Raw genomic sequence first — 17,642 nt, forward strand, 5'->3', positions numbered from 1 at the left:
ACGTCCGCATTTGTGAGCATGCTTCCTTGATTTTGCAACAGCGTATTACTTGTTTTCCATTTTTACTATATAAGCATACAATAGTCCTTATGTGGCTGACTGGAGGGACAGGTATTTAACTGGCCTCTTGTACAATCAACATCAAACTAGTGGCATGTTTTCCTCCAAAGTCTGAGGGAAATCCTATGACCTTTGTGACATACAACTGTGCCAAAAAATAGCTGGGCAATTGCTATGAGGAAACCCCATCAGAGAGCTAGCAGCAGCATGCAGAGAGGCCAAGGGTCTGGTCTGCTTCTTTGTTAAATCAAAGCGTAGAAGCCAGGAGGAGCTGCAATGGCAGAGGATCCCTCTGCCAGCTCCATGGCCCAACTCTGCATTTTACCCTTAGGTGAAGTCTCTACATGTCTGTACTCAGTTGGCTTTCTGGCCTCCACAAGCAACACCTACTCATCCCACTGAGACCCAAATCACCTGGTTTGTAGAAGCCTTCCATCCCCTCAACTGAGATCTTGTGAAGCTACTACAAAGAACCTGACTATATAGTCATAGTCACCCTGGTCTTTTCGAGACTGGAATTTGTCTAATTTTATATAGTGGCATATGATTTCTGAAAAAAAAAATTATTGAAATAATATAGAGTATGTAATTATTCAAGTAAATAAATAAAATAGGATAGAAATCTAAATACACTCATGTTATAGCCTTTTTCAGTTCCCTTAAGTTGTCATGTTTGCTTAAGAAAAACATTGCTTTGAGTGTAAAATATAAACCAGTATGACCTTCATAGCCAGCTGGAGGTAACAAATCAGTATAAACCTAATTAACATTCTGCTCATTTATATATGTTTTTCTTAAAGAGAAATCTGTAACATCCAACAAGGTTTCACCACGAGTGCCAAATCAAAAAGTAGAAATGAATCACCATCATCTCCCCCAACATAAGAAGGACATGGAGCTGTTGGAGCAAGTCCAGAGGAGGCCACAAAGATGATCAGAGGGCTGGAGCACCTCTCCTGTGAGGACAGGTTGAGAGAGTTGGGGTTGTTCAGCCTGGAGAAGAGAAGGCTCCAGGGAGACCTTCTAGCAGCCTTCCAGTACCTAAAGGGGGCCTACAAGAAACCTGGTGAGGGACTGTTTACAAGGGCATGTAGTGATGGGACAAGGGGTAATGGGTTTAAGCTGAAGGAGGGCAGATTTAGATTAGACATTAGGAACAAGTTCTTCCCTGTGAGAATGGTGAGACACTGGCACAGGTTTCCTAGAGAAGTTGTGGATGCCTCATCCCTGGAAGTGTTGAAGGCCAGGTTGGATGGATGGGGCTTTGGGCAACCTGGTCTAGTGGAGGGTGTCCCTGCCCATGGCAGGGGGGTTGGAACTAGAAGATCTTTAAGGTCTGTTCCAACCCAAACCATTCTATGATTCTATGATCTACAGAGAAAAAATAAAATATGTCTCAGAAAACTATTATTGCCCCAAACTACACTGAATGAGTTCCAAATGCATCTATGCCAAATGGTAACAATGATTTTACTCAACAATTCTGCAACATAACACTACTGTATTCATTTTTTAAACACAGAAAGGATTGCTCTCTGACACAAGTATTTTAATGATAAAGAACTGTCCAATCCGCTTTAAATCTCTTTATCTAGATCATACAAACACGTAACATGAAGAATTATGGTCTATGAACTTCAGGGGATTACTCAATGGCACGAAGTTACTCACTGCTTAAATTCTGGCAGGCTAATGAAGAACTTTAAGGAAAATGTATTAATAAAAATCCTAGTTAAAGACTAATTCTATTTAAAGGATTTTACTTTTGCAAAAGTCTAGCCTGGGGATGTTTTTTTGGATGAGGTCAGCATTTTTCTACATCTGATATATGATTTGAACAGATACACAGCTGCTGCATAACCACTCTTTATGAATAGTTCCTTCTGTCTATCAAGGATCTTGTCTTGTTTGATTAGGCCTTGTTAAATGTTCAAAAGTAGATGAGCTTTGAAAAGATAAATATTACAGAAGCGTTCTTCCTCTGCTCTTAAGATTAAATGGAAATTTTCCTTTAAAAGAATAAGTAAATCAATAAGGAGCCCTGAGAAGTTCTGCAGCTCTACTGAACAGCTTGCTCCCGTTGCCGGGCCATGTGTTTGCCGTTTCTCATTTTAGGCAAAATTCTCTCTCCACGCATGCAGAAAGCTCAGTAAACAGGTATTTATGTGCTCTGACAAGAAAATCAAACTGTGACTTCCTACCTCTTTAATAACTCAGAACATGCACTCTGACCCTTATTCACCAAGTAACGGCTTTACATATGTTATCAGCCTTAGCTGAACGTTGGTAGACTTAGACTGCAACAATATGGTTATGTTTACAGCATGCTCCAAACTCTGGGTCAGGCCTGGACTTGAATCCAAAACACATGTTGCACAGACAGGTAGGGGTAGGTTTTAGATGGGCAACAGGACAAGCGGAGGTGAGAGGTTAAGCCTGCACTGTGCCTTTACGCAGACTCAGATATTCACCTATCGTCGGTGTAAATGGCCCAACACTGTGTGTTAATCCTAAATCCAATTCACTTACTGAATATGAGCCTTGACATCACCTGTCCTCAGGAAAGGTAGGATCTGTAGGAGCCTGGGTATGGTTGGTCCTCAGCTGGTGTCAATGACCACGGCTGGGCAGATGGACCAGAAGGACTTCTGGTTGTAAGTACCCAGACACACGGAGGCATGCTAAAGGGCATGACAAGGTTTAGTCCATTGCTCGCCCTGGCTGTCAAAGCACAATACAAACACTGCCAGTGAGGTCTTAATTTGAACGTAACTACAATGAGCTTTCTGAATGCTGACCTATACAAGACTTCAGTCCATATGTAAGTAGGCTGTGCATATGTGAACTGCTGAAACTGCAAAAGGTTTGTGGCCACTGAAGGCGTGAAATCATTGCTCAAGTGGCCAACACCTTTCTGAGCCTTTTTCTATCTATCATTGAGAAAATGAGGTCTGTCATTTTCTGAGGTGGAATACTGATATTTTACCTGAAAAGGTGTGCTGTGTACAGTCTGCAAGCAAAATGTCTCAATTTCCAGTCCACTGGAACCTTTCCTTAGCCATTGTGTGTTTAAATAAATTATTCTCTCCATGTTTATTGTGCTTCTCCTAAACAGTTTACGCAATTCTTTTTTTCTTCCTCCTTTGCCCCAGTAATGTGTTTCCCAAGAGTACTGTTGTTACTGGCCTCATGTAAACTCAGATGTTCCATATTCATCAGAAAAGAAATCAACACAGAGTACAAACATATTTCATGTGAAATTATGTAGGATACACTGTTTCAGCTGGTGTTGATTTACAGATTTAACCAAAATAAGTCATATGAAGTTCTTAATATGTTGGTTTGGAGCAGCTCTAGCCCCTCTGTAGCCAAACAAAGTGAGTGCAAGCAATTATCTTTCAACCACCACTGTTTGATTCATTACAGTAGGCTCAAAGTACAGCACTTGGAAAAAACATCACTTTACAGAAACCTAAAATGATTGGATTTTCCCCCATTATTAAATATTTTTAAAGGATCTAGGTCTTGCAGCAATGTGATAAAGCACAACGGCACACAGACAAAGCAATAAATCTCATTGCTTTGAACGTGTTGAAAGAAATACTACTGTTTTCAAAAAGGTGGGATAATGGTTGGGCACATGCCTGATTTAATCACGTCTTTGATCATATCTGTAAAGGCAAGGGAATATATCTCTTTACCTTCCAAATGGATTATCGGATGAGACATACCCCTCCAAGGGAAGACAGTGTTAACAGTTCCAATATCTTCTTCCCTCAACACAGGACTGAAAATCCACTTTCCACAAGCAAAGCTGGAACTGCTGGTCTATGGAAAACCAGGATTTTATGCATACAAATAAAACTCCCAAACTGGGCCATTTGTGCACAGTGTGAGAGGATCTGAGAGCGCTCGATCCATTTGGTCTATCGTCGTGCAGGCAGTGAGAATGGAGGAGCAGGTGGCTTGCCCTGAGTCTACTGTTCCTCTTGCAATGCCAACACGACACAGCCAGCAGGATTTCTGGCACGAACGTGATCTCCTGGCCTTCCAGCATGTACTATTCCACACACTGCCCCAATCTTTTCTCTGTTCTCAGGTTTAAGCTGAAGGAGGGTCGATTTAGATCAGATGTTAGAAATAAATTCTTTACTGTTAGAGTGGTGAGGCACTGGAACAGGTTGCCCAGAGAAGCTGTGGATGTCCCCTCCCTGGAAGTGTTTAAGGCCAGGCTGGATGAGGCTTTGGGCAACCTGGTCTAGTGGAGGGTGTCCCTGCCTGTGGCAGGGGGGTTGGAACTAGATGATCTTTAAGGTCCCTTCCAACCCAAACCATTCTGTGATTCTATGATGCTAAAATGCTGATCTGAGTTAAGACAATGTGGTCAAGGAAACCAGGTTCTCACCTTCACATCTTTATAAAAATCTGTTGAAACTGAGAGATTTCACATGTTCTTGGGCAGTCATTTGGAAATTGATAGATTTCTCGTCCTTAAATTTGCTTGAATAGCTGGACATTGTGAAAGGAGTGGTACTGTCAACCTCCACATCTCTTGTACAAACTACCCCAGCTGATTTTGCACCGAAGTAGGCTAGGAAGTATTCTCACAAGCCCTCCTACCAGTGCAACAGAGTGGATAATAATCTCTGGTTACCAGCCAGTAACAAAATGCTGATAACATCAGCTACCACAGCTTAAAGAAGACATCACACTATGCCTTCATGAACTACAGAGTCATTCAGGTTGGAAGGGACCTCTGGACCTCCTTACCCTCACAGTGAATAATTCTTTCCAAACCTTAGAAATTCCCTTGCAAATTTTGCCTACTGCCTCTTGTCCTATCCCTGTGCACCTTGGAGAAGACTCTCCCTGTTTCCCTCCACCTTCCAGCAGCAAGATCCCCCTGAGCCTTCTCTTCTCAAGGCTGAGCGGACCCAGCCCTCAGTATCTCCTCATACATCATGTGCTCCAGCCCAACCCACCCTGAAAGCCAGCCCTCCTTGGGGCTTGCTCCAGTGTGTCAATGCATTTCTTGTAGGAAGATACCTTTTTGCTGTCTATTTCAGATAATTGCATAATTTTGAGTAAATTAAGGTTAAGATAATAAGCTTTTAATAAATCTTGTTTTGTTTCTTTTGTTCAGTGTGCTTTTAAGAACCTACTTTCATCGCTTTGTCTAATTAGACAAGCAGCAATATGATAGCAATTGCTCCTATTATGGAGCCATTTTTTTCATCACAGAGATCTACTTATTAATTTAACCTCATCTATTTCTGTCTTTTCCCAAAAGACTTGAAAGGTCTGAGTTTGTCCAAATGCTAGAGTTTTCAAAATACTTTAACTGTACACGTCAAGTCTTCTAGCCCCAAATAATTCTCAAAATGGTGTTTGTACTATCTCTTTTGGGATTTGTACATGATAATGCCACTTTGAGCTTCTTCACATCACAATCTCCCTCTGTTTGTACTGACCAAGCAGCAAATAGCAGTTTAAGCTGGGAGTTACTCTTTCTACATCTTACTAAAAATACATGAATTTCAGCTAGAGGAAAGTATAAGTTAATTACATCCTGAGCATCAGGAAACAATTAACAGCTTTCTATTATATCACCCTGATTTCTAAGCTATACAATTATATGCTAGTGCAGAAAAGGATGTGATTATCAAGAGAAGGATCATTTCTGCAAAAAATGAAAGGAAATTCTTCCACTGCTGACAATCAGCGCTATAAATAATGCTTAGCTAATATCCTTTCAGAAGTCAGTTCCACTATTTGCAATCCTAGCTTTGAGTGACGTGTTGGCCACGTGCTGGTCAGATCCTCCTCCCAAAGAGGACGAGTGTAACTGCTGGACTCTGATTCCTCAGACAAGCACTCACAGCTTCAGCTTCTTAGGAATATTCTGCAATACTCATTGGAATTAAATTAAAAATCATTGTTTTTACAAACCATTTTGTAATTATGCCTTGCATTTGGTTTGCCTCTTACATCAGAGCTGAGAATGGCTTGAGAAAACACAAAGGAATACGCAGGCTTGCTTTAAGCATCCCCAACGCTTTGAAGACATGAGTAACAATGTGAAAAGCAATGGATACAACATATGAATGCTTCTTTTTAACTCCTGCCAATAAACTCATTTGGCCCAATATGCGGGAAAGTGATGCAAACACAGAGCCAGCAGATTGTACAACAGTTCAGCTAAACACTAATGGAAACATTACGGCAATATACCCACTTTGGCAATGGCCCTTAGTGAGAGAAGCAATGAAATAAACCCACATAAACCTCCACAACTCCAAACCAAAGGCCACTGTGCTAGATGGCAGCTGTGTTACTGGGCGGTGGGAGAATATTCCCAAATGAGAGTCGGGCTTGTTCAGCCTGGAGAAGAGAAGGCTCCAGGGAGACCTTCTAGCAGCCTTCCAGTACCTGAAGGGGCCTACAAGAAACCTGGTGAGGGACTGTTCACAAGGGCATGGAGTGATGGGACAAGGGGTAAGGGGTTTAAGCTGAAGGAGGGCAGATTTAGATTAGATATTAGAAAGAAATTCTTCCCTGTGAGAATGGTGAGACACTGGCACAGGTTTCCTAGAGAAGTTGTGGATGCCTCATCCCTGGAAGTGTTGAAGGCCAGGTTGGATGGGGCTTTGGGCAACGTGGTCTAGTGGAAGGTGTCCCTGCCCATGGCAGGGGGTTGGAACTAGATGATCTTTAAGGTCCCTTCCAACCCAAACTGTTCTATGATTCTATGATTCTGTAATATCCATAAAGGATAAATATGGTCGTGTTAGTGCTGCTTATCAGCAGAACTTTGGTCTCTGCAGATTCCTCATGCAATGCACCTCCAGGACAGCTGTACCTCTCCCCCAGAAAGTTCAAATTCTGTTCCAAATTCTCCTTTCCTATTATCTTATAATTCAAGGTTTCTTCTATGCACTGTCCTTGACAAGCATCATCTTGCCTGGCTCTTAGCTAGCTGGAATGCTCTTGGAAAGATAGTTTCCACAGCTCTTGACTGCAATCACATTGCCCATCTCTCTGATTCCTTCCGCTGCCTCCTCCTCTTCTGTCACAGCAAAACCAATATTACCATGTTTATCTTCACTTTCAAGCTCCCACCTTTGCTATTATTGTCTGTTGGCTTTTGCTCTGACTGGCCATTTAGTTCCAGTTTTGCCATGCAGTTTTAAGTCTTCAAGCGAGCATCTTTGTGCTCACTGCCTTAGTACACAGGAGGCCCCCTCCCCCAAACAGCCACAGAGCTGTCTGGATGTAGTCCCCCAAATCCTGCCCAGCAGTGCTATGATCTCTACCAAAAACGTGACACCTAAGCAGGTGTTGGGCAGGGGAAGAATGGATGAAAGGGGTGAGAAGGGGCTCCTGGGCTGGTACAGCTGTACCTTGACATCAAGGTTGGACTCCACAAGAAGACAATCTCACTGTGAGGTCCCCCAGTAAAAAGGGGATCTGTGGAGCTCCTCAACCCCTGACCCTAGGCAGCTGACCTTATCCCTTGCACTGTCATCGGTGCTTAGTTTGACACGACAGTAACCTAGGTGAGCTCCCCAGACCACTTGTCACAGGATCGGACACACACCAGTGCAGGTGCACCAGGCCAAGTAGCAGGAGCCCTGGTCCAGGGAAGCTAGGCTGTCCTTTTCTGCAGCAGCAGCTAGACACATCGGCTCAACACCGCTTTAAAACCCACAGCATAACCTACAGTCCCCTGGTTCTCCACAGAAACCAGAAAACTCTCATCTGCCTGCAAATCCCTGTGACACAGCTGTGATAGCCCATGTAATCACCCACACAATTGCAAGGGAATGGAGAATTATGGCCTTGTTAAGTGAAAACCAGCTTCTGTAGTTGCTCTGAATTAGCAAGCCCCATCAGGCATATTTTTTAATTATTTGTAAATGCACCTTTGAGATCTGAATGCATTTACTGGATTGAGGCACTGTTAAGAAGCGAACTACAAAGACTGTAAAAATATTGGGCTGATAATTAAGGTAGGGGGTGGCATTCTGAAGTAGTGCTGTCACCTTGGTAGCACTGTGATGTGCTGGTCATACAGTTACATAGTACAAATTTCAAAACATATGAAATGTCAATATTTGCCTCCATTCATGCACAATACCCTGAGAAGAGCGCAGAAGTAAAGGTAAAAACCTTGAAAGAGAAATAATCCAGGCAAATTGCAAACATAGTTTCTGCTCCTAACACATGTGCATGAGGGATTTAAACTCAACATGTTTTTTATAGTCTGTCTTCTACTGGACTCTGAAGTTTTTTAATGGGAATCCAGCCAATGTTTGACCCACATTGAGTTTAGGCAAATTTAGCCCTTGAGGAGGTGGTCAAGCCAACCCAGCAGTGGTTGCTGCCACCGTTCCCTCCCTCTATCCTTGACCATGCGTTTCTGCCGGCTCCCTCACCCCCGTGCTGGCACTGGTCTGACCTCACGCTGAGCCTGTTTAGAAAGTTAAGTTTTTCTTATTTGACTTCAGCTGCTTTAGTTCCTTGAACTTCTGGTTGCAGACAAACACACGTGCAAAGTGCAAGGGAAGCGATAAGAGCGGGGCAGTTGCAGCTTGCATTTAGATCCGCTGTATCAGAAAACCACAGCCTTAAACCATAGTTCAGTGACAGGGGTAAGCCAGCACCCATTCCTCCTCCTGCACTTCTTCAGAGAAAGCTTTTATGTGGTCATGTGGTAAATCAGTTTGTAAAACTGACCCAAGTGAAATACCAGCCATCCAAAAGCCCTGCTGATCCCTCCTCCAGTGCAGGTCACCGTAGGGTGATGATCCAGAGATGCGTACGCCAGTGCGAAGGAGGGGAAGCACAGAGGAGGGAACCAGGAGGCAGAAACACCTATGCCAGTGTGGATACATGAAAGAGAGGACCGCTGCTTTCAGTGGCAGTATTACTCCAAGTTGTGGCCATCCAAACCATTAGCCCCTCTCCACTCCTCCAGCTCCTGGCAAACCTGGCTCCCTGCGTAGCTGTACCACGACGAAGAGCCCAGCCGAGGAACAGAGAAATAGATGTAACAGAAGCAGACCTGCTGATGGCTCCTGCCCGAGGAGGCTCCTGCGGCTTCACAGGTTTCTCTAGAGTCTGAGTGAGCCTGTGACACAGTCTGCGGGTTATCTTTTCCCTTTCTCCATGCTCCATGCAGCACAATGCTTCAGAGTTTTCAAAAAATAAAGGAGCAAGACTGCACATTATTTTACTTCCCCTCCTGCTATCTCGCACTCTCCTGGCAGTGTAGGTTTAAACATTTTATTTTTCTTTAACTCAGACATCATTTTTATTCTTTCTGCTGCAAGGAACAAAAGCATATTCACAATGCAGTCGTTTCTCCTTAAGGTCACAGGAAGAATGTGAGATTCAAGGGAAAGGTCAAATCTCCAAACAGTTTAAAAAAAATTTGAAGTCATGACTGTTATTGATATTTACGAAATTGACTAAAAATCTGTTCTCAGCTTTCCTTCTGCTAGCTAGTGGAGGCAAGCTGCCTTTGTAAATCTGTCTCTCCATTCTATTACAACACCAATGGTCTTGGTTGAATCAGTGTAACTAAGGATCCTTGTGAGCCTGTGTTCAAATAGGTTTAAGCTGTATTTACTTCCAGTTGTTTAGACATTAAAATTGTTTAAAATATATGGTTTATATGTCTTGCTCTTGCTTAAGAAAAAAAAAACCCAACAACCCATGACTAACATGTGAAGCGCATCCTTCACTCAAGGAATGCCAGTGGTTCTGCCGAGACCTGAAGTTTTGCAGTTTCTGTCTTTAGTAACCTTTAGAGTCTCGATGCAGTTTTTCTTCAGGGACCACCTACACGAACCAAACCTGATTAGCTCTTGTTTCTTACCCAGCCTTTCGTCCCCTTTTCCAGTTCTTCATCAGCTTAATCTCTTCCCACAAAAGTATATTTTCAGGAGATGACTCTATTCAACCCTGGCCTTGAGCACAGGGGAAAAAAAAGCTGCTTTCACTTAGCAAAAGGACTCACACAAGCCTGCTCTGCCAGGAAGAAAGAGGCAAAAGAGTTAACACAACCACAATACGAGGGTTACAAAAATAAAAAGCCGAATAAGTGGCAAAAAGGTAGAAGGGCCCAGGCTCAGGAGGCAATGTCTGTTTCTGAGAGCAGACCCTAAGCCAAGAGCTACCACCCAAGCCAGCACTGGGTGCCTGGACATTAGCGATGGGGATGAAGAAGTCTATGTCAGGAACTTAGCTGGACTGTGGAGAGGCTAATGTTTGCTGCTGTGATAATATCCTTCACTTTCTCAAGTTTTACATCACAGAAAGGACTGAAATTCTTTAAGTTTTACACTTCAAAAAGTACTGAGATCTACAGATATAAGAAATACCTCAACTTAAATGAGATGCACTGATTCTTCCCTAGTCCTTGTCCATTTATCCAACAGTGAAAGCTGGATGACCCCCCTCCTGGCTTCAGTCTGGTCTCTCACTCTACAGACGTGACTTTGGAGGGAGAAAAGAGCAGATCCTTTCCTGCACATGGTACCCAGAGCTCCCCACCCATCCCAGCACACACACTGTCACCTCTGCTCTCCACACTTGGGAGGTATTTTTCTCTGTGCTTTCAGGTTGCCACTCTTGGGCTTGGTGTCTGACCTCCCAAACCAGAAATCCCAATCCTGACAGAGTCCCACTTTGGTTCCCCAAGTTTGGTGGCTTCACACAGACCTTCCCTCACCGGCCAGAGCCCACTACTGCTGCAAGAAACCGCTACCAGTCGCAGCCAAGATTTGTGTTGCAAGGACTTTATTTTTCTTCAGAGCATACAGTGCCTAGCCCTGCTGGGACTCAAATAGCTCAAATTCCTAGGCGCTATCGCTACACAAATAGTAAATAATAATGACAAGTGATAGGAGGACTTCTCTGTCACGGCGCCAGCCTATGGCCACTGTCCCCACAGGAGCAGGGATCGTGCAGTAAATGCAAAGCTAGATTATTTTTGGAACATTAATTCTGCCTTCCCTGCATGAGCATCGACATCAAAACAGTTTCCTTCACCTGTTCAGATCCTCTAATGTAAAATAAATAAAAAATATTCTTGCACATGCTACATACATCCAGGATCCTTCGCTTGCCTGCTGATCTCTGCTAACCTGAGACAAAAGTTAATGATTGACTCCATCTGGAGTGGAATACTTAAAATATACAGCACAAACCACTCATACAACATCCGCCTTCTTGTGTACATAGCGAAAGAGCGATCGCTATTTGCACACATGTTGTTAACTACTTGATCTCTGAGTTGTGCTTGAGGAAAGCTGCTGACGGGAACGACTGAATTATTAAAAGGCATAGCTTAAAGGAAAGAACTGAGCAAACAAAAGCCTTACATCTTGATTTCTAGAAATGTTGAATACCCACAAATGGCGATTCCTGGCCCAGGAATCATATATACATATACACATACACACATATATACGTATCTATGCATGCATGCATGCTTATATATACATATGGGACTTCATGTCATTAAAATTAGTACAAATGGGCAAGATTGAAACATGTGAGAAGGTGCATCAGGTATCAAAGATTCTAAAAAACTGAACATATACATTTGAGAAACACATGCTTTTTATAAAATTAAAATAATTTATATTAATTAAAATATATAATTGAAAGTGTTGTGATAGGGTAGAGTTAGTGAGCAACTTCTTGATTTCAGAGCACTTAATTTTGCAGCTTTACCAACCTTCACTTTGAAACCTTTTCTTTCAGTGTATTATTCTGGTGGAACTTCACAGAGAAGATATTGCCAATTTTTTGGTTGCTTGATTTTGGAAAACAAATTAATGAAACTGAAATTCTTGGGACAGAGAGTTCTGGAGCGCTCTGTTCCACAGAGATCTGATGATACAATCTCCTGTGTCCTATCTGCCCCCAAGAAGTTAGCAGACAAGCACCTTCTCAAGTGAGACGACTAAAAACTATTTCTTTGGGGTTAGTTTTGAGCCCGATTAGTAGCTCTTGGCTAAGGGCAACCACTGGTGGAGAACTAAGGAGGTTGCAAGAACAAGGGGCAGGGTGTGGAAAAGCACATCAGCCCTTTAGGTGGAAGTACAGTATTAGATTGGCTTAGGCAGATCACAAAGTCTCGTCTTAATGAATTCTGTCTCTAAAAATGGGATATAGGTTTGTTTAATACCTGAAGACCAGTCAGGACCTGACTTGAGAGGCAGTGACCTCTACACAATTTACATCTTAAATCCTTATGTTCCTTTCAGTGTATAAGTTTACACAGTCATACTAGTGCATCTCTAGAGTGTTAAGATAGTTTCAAACATAGTGATAGCATTTAATAAATTATGTAACTCTATGGTTAATATATATCTACATTATAGCAATATATTAATGCTAAGGTTGTCTTGATTACATTTAAACTGTTATTGTTATGTGCCCTGGGTTCTTTGCACCTTAGAGTGCCAATGAACTTTTGAACCCACCACTGTGGAAAAGGTTGACTATTTATGGCTCAGAATAAGAAAAAAATTTATGGACCTGTAGGTGCTATCATCCTTCAGAAGTTAATGACTCTGAAAGTTATGCACTCCAATATGTTAAGAAGTTTTCTTAAAGTGATAATCTTCCTGAAGTGAGATCTTTGGAAGACCAGTGAAAACTGGTTTTGACTTGTCTTGCAGCTTCAAAATACATAGCTGTTTACCATGTAAAACCTCTTTTTTAAGATGAAACTCATATACAAACTCTGATAAAAAGGCAAACAAATTTCTCTTGAATCATATCTTGCATTTTGTCTCTTCTGAAAGAAAGAAATATCTCTAAAAAACATCCTTCATATTTCCCTAAGCAGAAAGAAAGCAAGAAGATGCTGAATCATAAGAACTATTCTATCAAAATCATTGGCTCATCTACCAAGTTTCCTAATTATTTACTCAACTATTTAACAGAAGTGTGAACTGGGAAAGGTGTTGCTTCTTCTAAAGGCCAGTGATAGAGAGGTATCCAAAAGTCATTAAGACATTAAGAGACATTAAATGTCATTCAAGTTACACCTACTACAGAGAACTGCATCAAATATACAATGGCAATTTCTGATTTTAAAAAAAAAAAAAGGTGCTGTTGGTCAGCTGAAGCCTGAAGACACCCTGAATGACTAGGAGCATTTTATGCCAGAAATTAGGGACTCTTGGAATATATACCAGATTTCAGTGACAATCTGGCATCGAGGAGCAATTAGCAGAGAAGGAGGATTTCAGACACCCCTGGCTTGTAAGACAGGCAGCCAGCAAGTGTATCAAAACATGCCCATTGAAACTGTTCTTGGTTGCCAGAGGCAAGATCAGCTCTAAGTTAATGCTCAAACCCAGAGATACTTTAATCCTTCTGCCAAACAGTGCTGAAACAGGCACAACCTGCTGCTTTTGACCAGGAGGGAAATGAGCTTGGAATTGCTCTGCTTCTGATAAAATTCTTATCAACTTAAGTAGTGCCATTATATGTTCCCGTTATTATGTTTCCAACGATGACTATCCAAAGCACTAAGGCTGTGACACCTTCCTTCAGGCACACCCAGCCAGACCAAGGAAGCTCAGGGACATTCGAGTCCCCAGGGCTGCCCCCAGAAAGGTGTTCGCAGCGTGGGACGTAGCGGGGTGGAGGCTGCGAAGGGCTCTCCCAGTCCTGAGGAAGCTGAAGACCCCGTGATCCTCTTGAGCGCAGATCAGTTTCCTCAGGAGACAGGTCCATACTCATCACTTGTAACTTATAGAGCCTTTTAAGGGCAGCTCTGTTGCAGCCACCCTCAAAAGAAAGAGCTCACCACTGAACAGCTATAGGGTCTCTGAAACTGCAGCAGTACAGAGGGAAGAGCTGGGTTTTTGGGTGGTTGGAGCTGCCAGGCAGCCAGCGCCCCAGCAGTTTGTCCTTGCAGGGCCGTCAGTGCCTGGAGAGCCTACAGCCAGATGGTGCCCATCCCAGTTCTTGCCTTGCTCTTCCTAGTCTCCTGCATGGCAGTGAGAAGCTGCCACAGGGTCTGTCCTGAAGTGCCACACTGCTGACTTCTTCAGCTTTGTTTCATGGCTGTCAGCCTGATAATTGAAAGGCTCGCCAAGAGCCAAACTTCAGAAGTCCTCACCAAAGCTGGCGGGTACAAGCCCAGAGCCAGCGGGTGCCAGCAGCCAGCTCTCCGCGTGCCAGCAGCCATGGCACACACCGAGGCAGAGGCTCCTGACCTTGCAAAGGAGAAACACAGATCACAAGCAACTGAGGGACAGTAACAAGGAGAAGGAAAAAGCTCTTTGGCCTCCTCCTCTCCCTCCCCTAGACAGTGTGCACTCGCCTGGGGAGAGGAAGGGAGCACAGGGCTTCCTCCCCCACTGCCGGCACTGCCAGTGCGCAAAGCCGGGCTTGCCAAGGTGCTGCTCGGATGACTTCAGCCCTCACTGCGTGAAGAAGTCCCTGCCAGAGAAGGACAGACGTGCAACAAACAGACCGCAAGAACACGGACTATGAGGCAACGCATGAGGCTGGGGTGAGACAGGCAATAGGAACTTTGTAAGGAATTTAAATCAAGCAGCTCTCCTAAGTATCTGAGTTTAGACACGTGCTGTTTGGTCTAGTGCAAGAGTGCTTTAAATACCTACACTTGGTTGGTTTTGTGTAAGCAACACCATGCTCACAGCTTCATTTTACACTTTTACTCCGAAGTTCTGTGTTCATCTTGCAGTATGCAACACGTGCTCATATGCACTTTCACCCAAATACACACATAATCACCTGTCTGGCTGCATCACTCCCGCTGAGGGCTTATCTTGCATTTGTAAGCATCACTAAGAATAGAGTACTGTACGTTTCCTTGAGTGTATGTGTGTGCTGGTTTTCTGTCATCTGTTTGCCTGCCCCAAAGGCTGCTGAGATAGCCGGTCTTTGATCCTGAAAACCCTCCACGTTTTCATTTACACACAATTACACACTTATCTCGGACAGGAAAAGGGAAACTTTAAATGCAGGGTTGGCTAAAGCTTGTCTACTGGCCAGTTTTCTATCACATATTTTGAAGTTTTATTGTCTGGAAAACTGAAGAAAACTAACCCTTTGCATAGAGTATCCCAACAGAGGAACAGAACAAAGCTAACAAAAAATTGGGGAAAGAGAGACAGTTTTGGGTGCAGTTTCACAAGAAGGTTCCAGTTGACCCAACAGTTCACTGCTGCCAAAATGGGAGAGCTCGCTTCTCCTCCCCTACCTCCTCTTCCTGCTCCCGGCTCCACATTCCCACCACCTATCTTCTGTGGGTTGGGCAGTCAGCAGCTCAAAAAACTAACCTACCTGCCAGATTGCCACATTGGATCTGCTCCCAGGAAGGTGCAAGAAGTACGCAAGCGGCCACGAGGGAGACGGTGGGACCTCACGGCCAGGAGCGGGGAGCAGTAACAGCATCAGGGGGAGAGCAGATCTCCCCGTTCAGCAGTAGCCAGACATTATGCAGGCTGAGTTGTCCATGAAACCACAGTGCAAGGAGATCTAGGCCACTTTCTACAGATTCACAAAGGAATGTCTATAGGTAACTTCGCAGGACGGGGAATCACTATTTTGTATCTGTAGATCATACTGCCCAAAAATAGCACCATGTTTCATCACCTTAATAAATGACAAATGTTATCGTTGATTGTGAGACTAATGAGCTGATTTTAGGACCCAGATTTATTGAAGTTTCCTCAGCCTTCTCCTTAGGAAAAGATAACAAAGCTTTTGCTTTTACATTTACTTCTAGTGAGAGAAATTAGGAATGGCTGGATCCTTATCAGGGACTTGAATGAAGAACTTTGCACTAAGTCCACCATGCAGAGCCTGTGTGCCGGTGCAGCCTGTCACCCTAGGTTTCACTTCAGGCTACTTTGAAGATGAACCTCAAGCTTGGAGCAGACACCAGTGTGTACTGGAGCCAGACCGCAAAAGAAACATTTACTCCCCAAGCATGGGTATCACCGCTGTGCATCACAAGGTGTCAACAGTCCTCACCATACAGACGCCACCAGTGACAATGTCAGTGTCTGTTCTAGCAGCAATGATGGCACCTCCCAAATCAAGCAACATTTCTATCATTTTGCAGTGTTCATCTGGCATTTGAGCAAAAAGTTCACAGAAAATTCAAGCAAAAACCACTGGGAAAATATTGCTACAATCTTTTTCTAGTTACACATAGAACACACAATAATAATAAGATATTTCTTCGTGAAACACAAGATGTTCCATCAACAAACCGAAAGCCTTAAAATTACTTTTTCTCCTCTGTAGTGTATGGGTACAGATGGCACACTAAATACATCACAGAAATTAAAAATTATCTGAGTCAGGCATTTTTGTTAACGGTTTCTGTGCTGCGCACAACTCCAGTCACACAGCACTGTTAATTACTGCTGGCACTGCCAGTAGGGATCCCCTTCCATCTGCTGGGACCAGCTGATGCAAAAGAAAAACAAGCCCTTGGAATAAGGAGCACCTCGGCAGGGTCCCTGCCCGGCCCCGCTGCGAGAGCCGGCAGCACGCACGGGTCGTGCAGGAGCCGTTTTCTGCGCTCTGCTTATTTCTCGCTGGAGTGCTCAAACACTAGTGCTTATGGTTTGTTTGGTTGTGGGCTTTTTTTTAATCTTTAAAGATGCAGCTCTCCTTCTGCATCGCCTGATCCTTTGTGGGGTGCAGCAGCCTCTTCTCCAGACGCCTCCTATCCCACGCAGGCAGCAAAGGTGCCCGGGGCAGAAGCCCCCCGAGGCCGTGACTCACCTCCCGGGGTGGCAGCGCCGGCTGCCACCTCCCCTCCTCCTCCTCCTCCCCCTCCTCCTCGCTGCGGAAAGCGGGGCCGGAGCCCGGGGACGCGCTGGCAGCAGGGCAGGTGCTCCGGTGCAAGGGAAAGCCCGAGGGGACAGCCCCCCCCAACCCCCCCTTCAGAGGGGCTGCCGCTGACTCCCGGGATCGTGTCCCCGGCAAAGCGGGGGGAAGGCACCGCTTACCGGAGCTGCTCGCCGGTGAGCAGGACCTCGGCCATGTGCTCCAGCTCCGCCGCTTTCTGCTGCATACTGCTCATGCCCTCCTCCATCGCCGCCGGCCTGCGGGCACAGCACAGCCGGGTGAGGGGGGACCGGGGGGACCCGCCGCTCCTCCCCGGCCGCGCTGCCCCCGCTGGCAGCTCCGAGGGGCGCCTCCCGCCCGGCCCCGGCGGCTGTAGAGCTTGTCGCCGGGGGTGGGGGAGACAGCGGCAGCCTCCCCCCCGCCGCTTCAGCTCACCTGAGCGGGGCAGGTCACTTTTCCCCTCGGTAGGCTCGGATCCCCCCCCCCCCCCCCCCCCCCCCCCGCCGCCCCGCTTCCCGTGTTATTGTGTCACAGGCAGGCGGAGAAACACATGGCTGCAGCCGCCGCAGCCGCAGCCAGGCTCGCCGAGGCAGCAGCGTCCCCCCCCGGCTGTCACACGGCAGGGTCGGCGCTGCCTGCCCCCGCGGGAAGGGGCTGGCTCCCCCCCGGGGCTGCGAGCCAAGCGGCTGCCGCCGCCTCGGCTGCCCGCCAGCCCCGCT

General features: G+C 45.1%; 1 protein-coding gene across 3 annotated transcripts in view; it reads right to left on the reverse strand.

The window, feature by feature from the left end:
• Nucleotides 1-17,642, reverse strand: part of DEPTOR (DEP domain containing MTOR interacting protein) — a 75,170-nt gene extending 57,528 nt beyond the window's left edge. The window contains exons 1-2 of one of the 3 annotated variants that reach the window (XM_075743431.1): nt 17,359-17,642; nt 17,085-17,180 (exon numbers count right to left, since the gene is read on the reverse strand). In XM_075743431.1, coding sequence (XP_075599546.1) covers nt 17,085-17,170 — 86 coding nt within the window. In that variant the 5' untranslated portion in view covers nt 17,171-17,180; nt 17,359-17,642. Of the gene's footprint in view, nt 1-17,084; nt 17,320-17,358 lie in introns of those variants that run through there. The other 2 variants (XM_075743432.1, XM_075743433.1) reach the window with 2 other exon arrangements.

The sequence above is a fragment of the Balearica regulorum genome, chromosome 2 (genome assembly GCF_011004875.1).
Source record: "Balearica regulorum gibbericeps isolate bBalReg1 chromosome 2, bBalReg1.pri, whole genome shotgun sequence".
Classification (NCBI taxonomy): Eukaryota; Metazoa; Chordata; class Aves; order Gruiformes; family Gruidae; genus Balearica; species Balearica regulorum.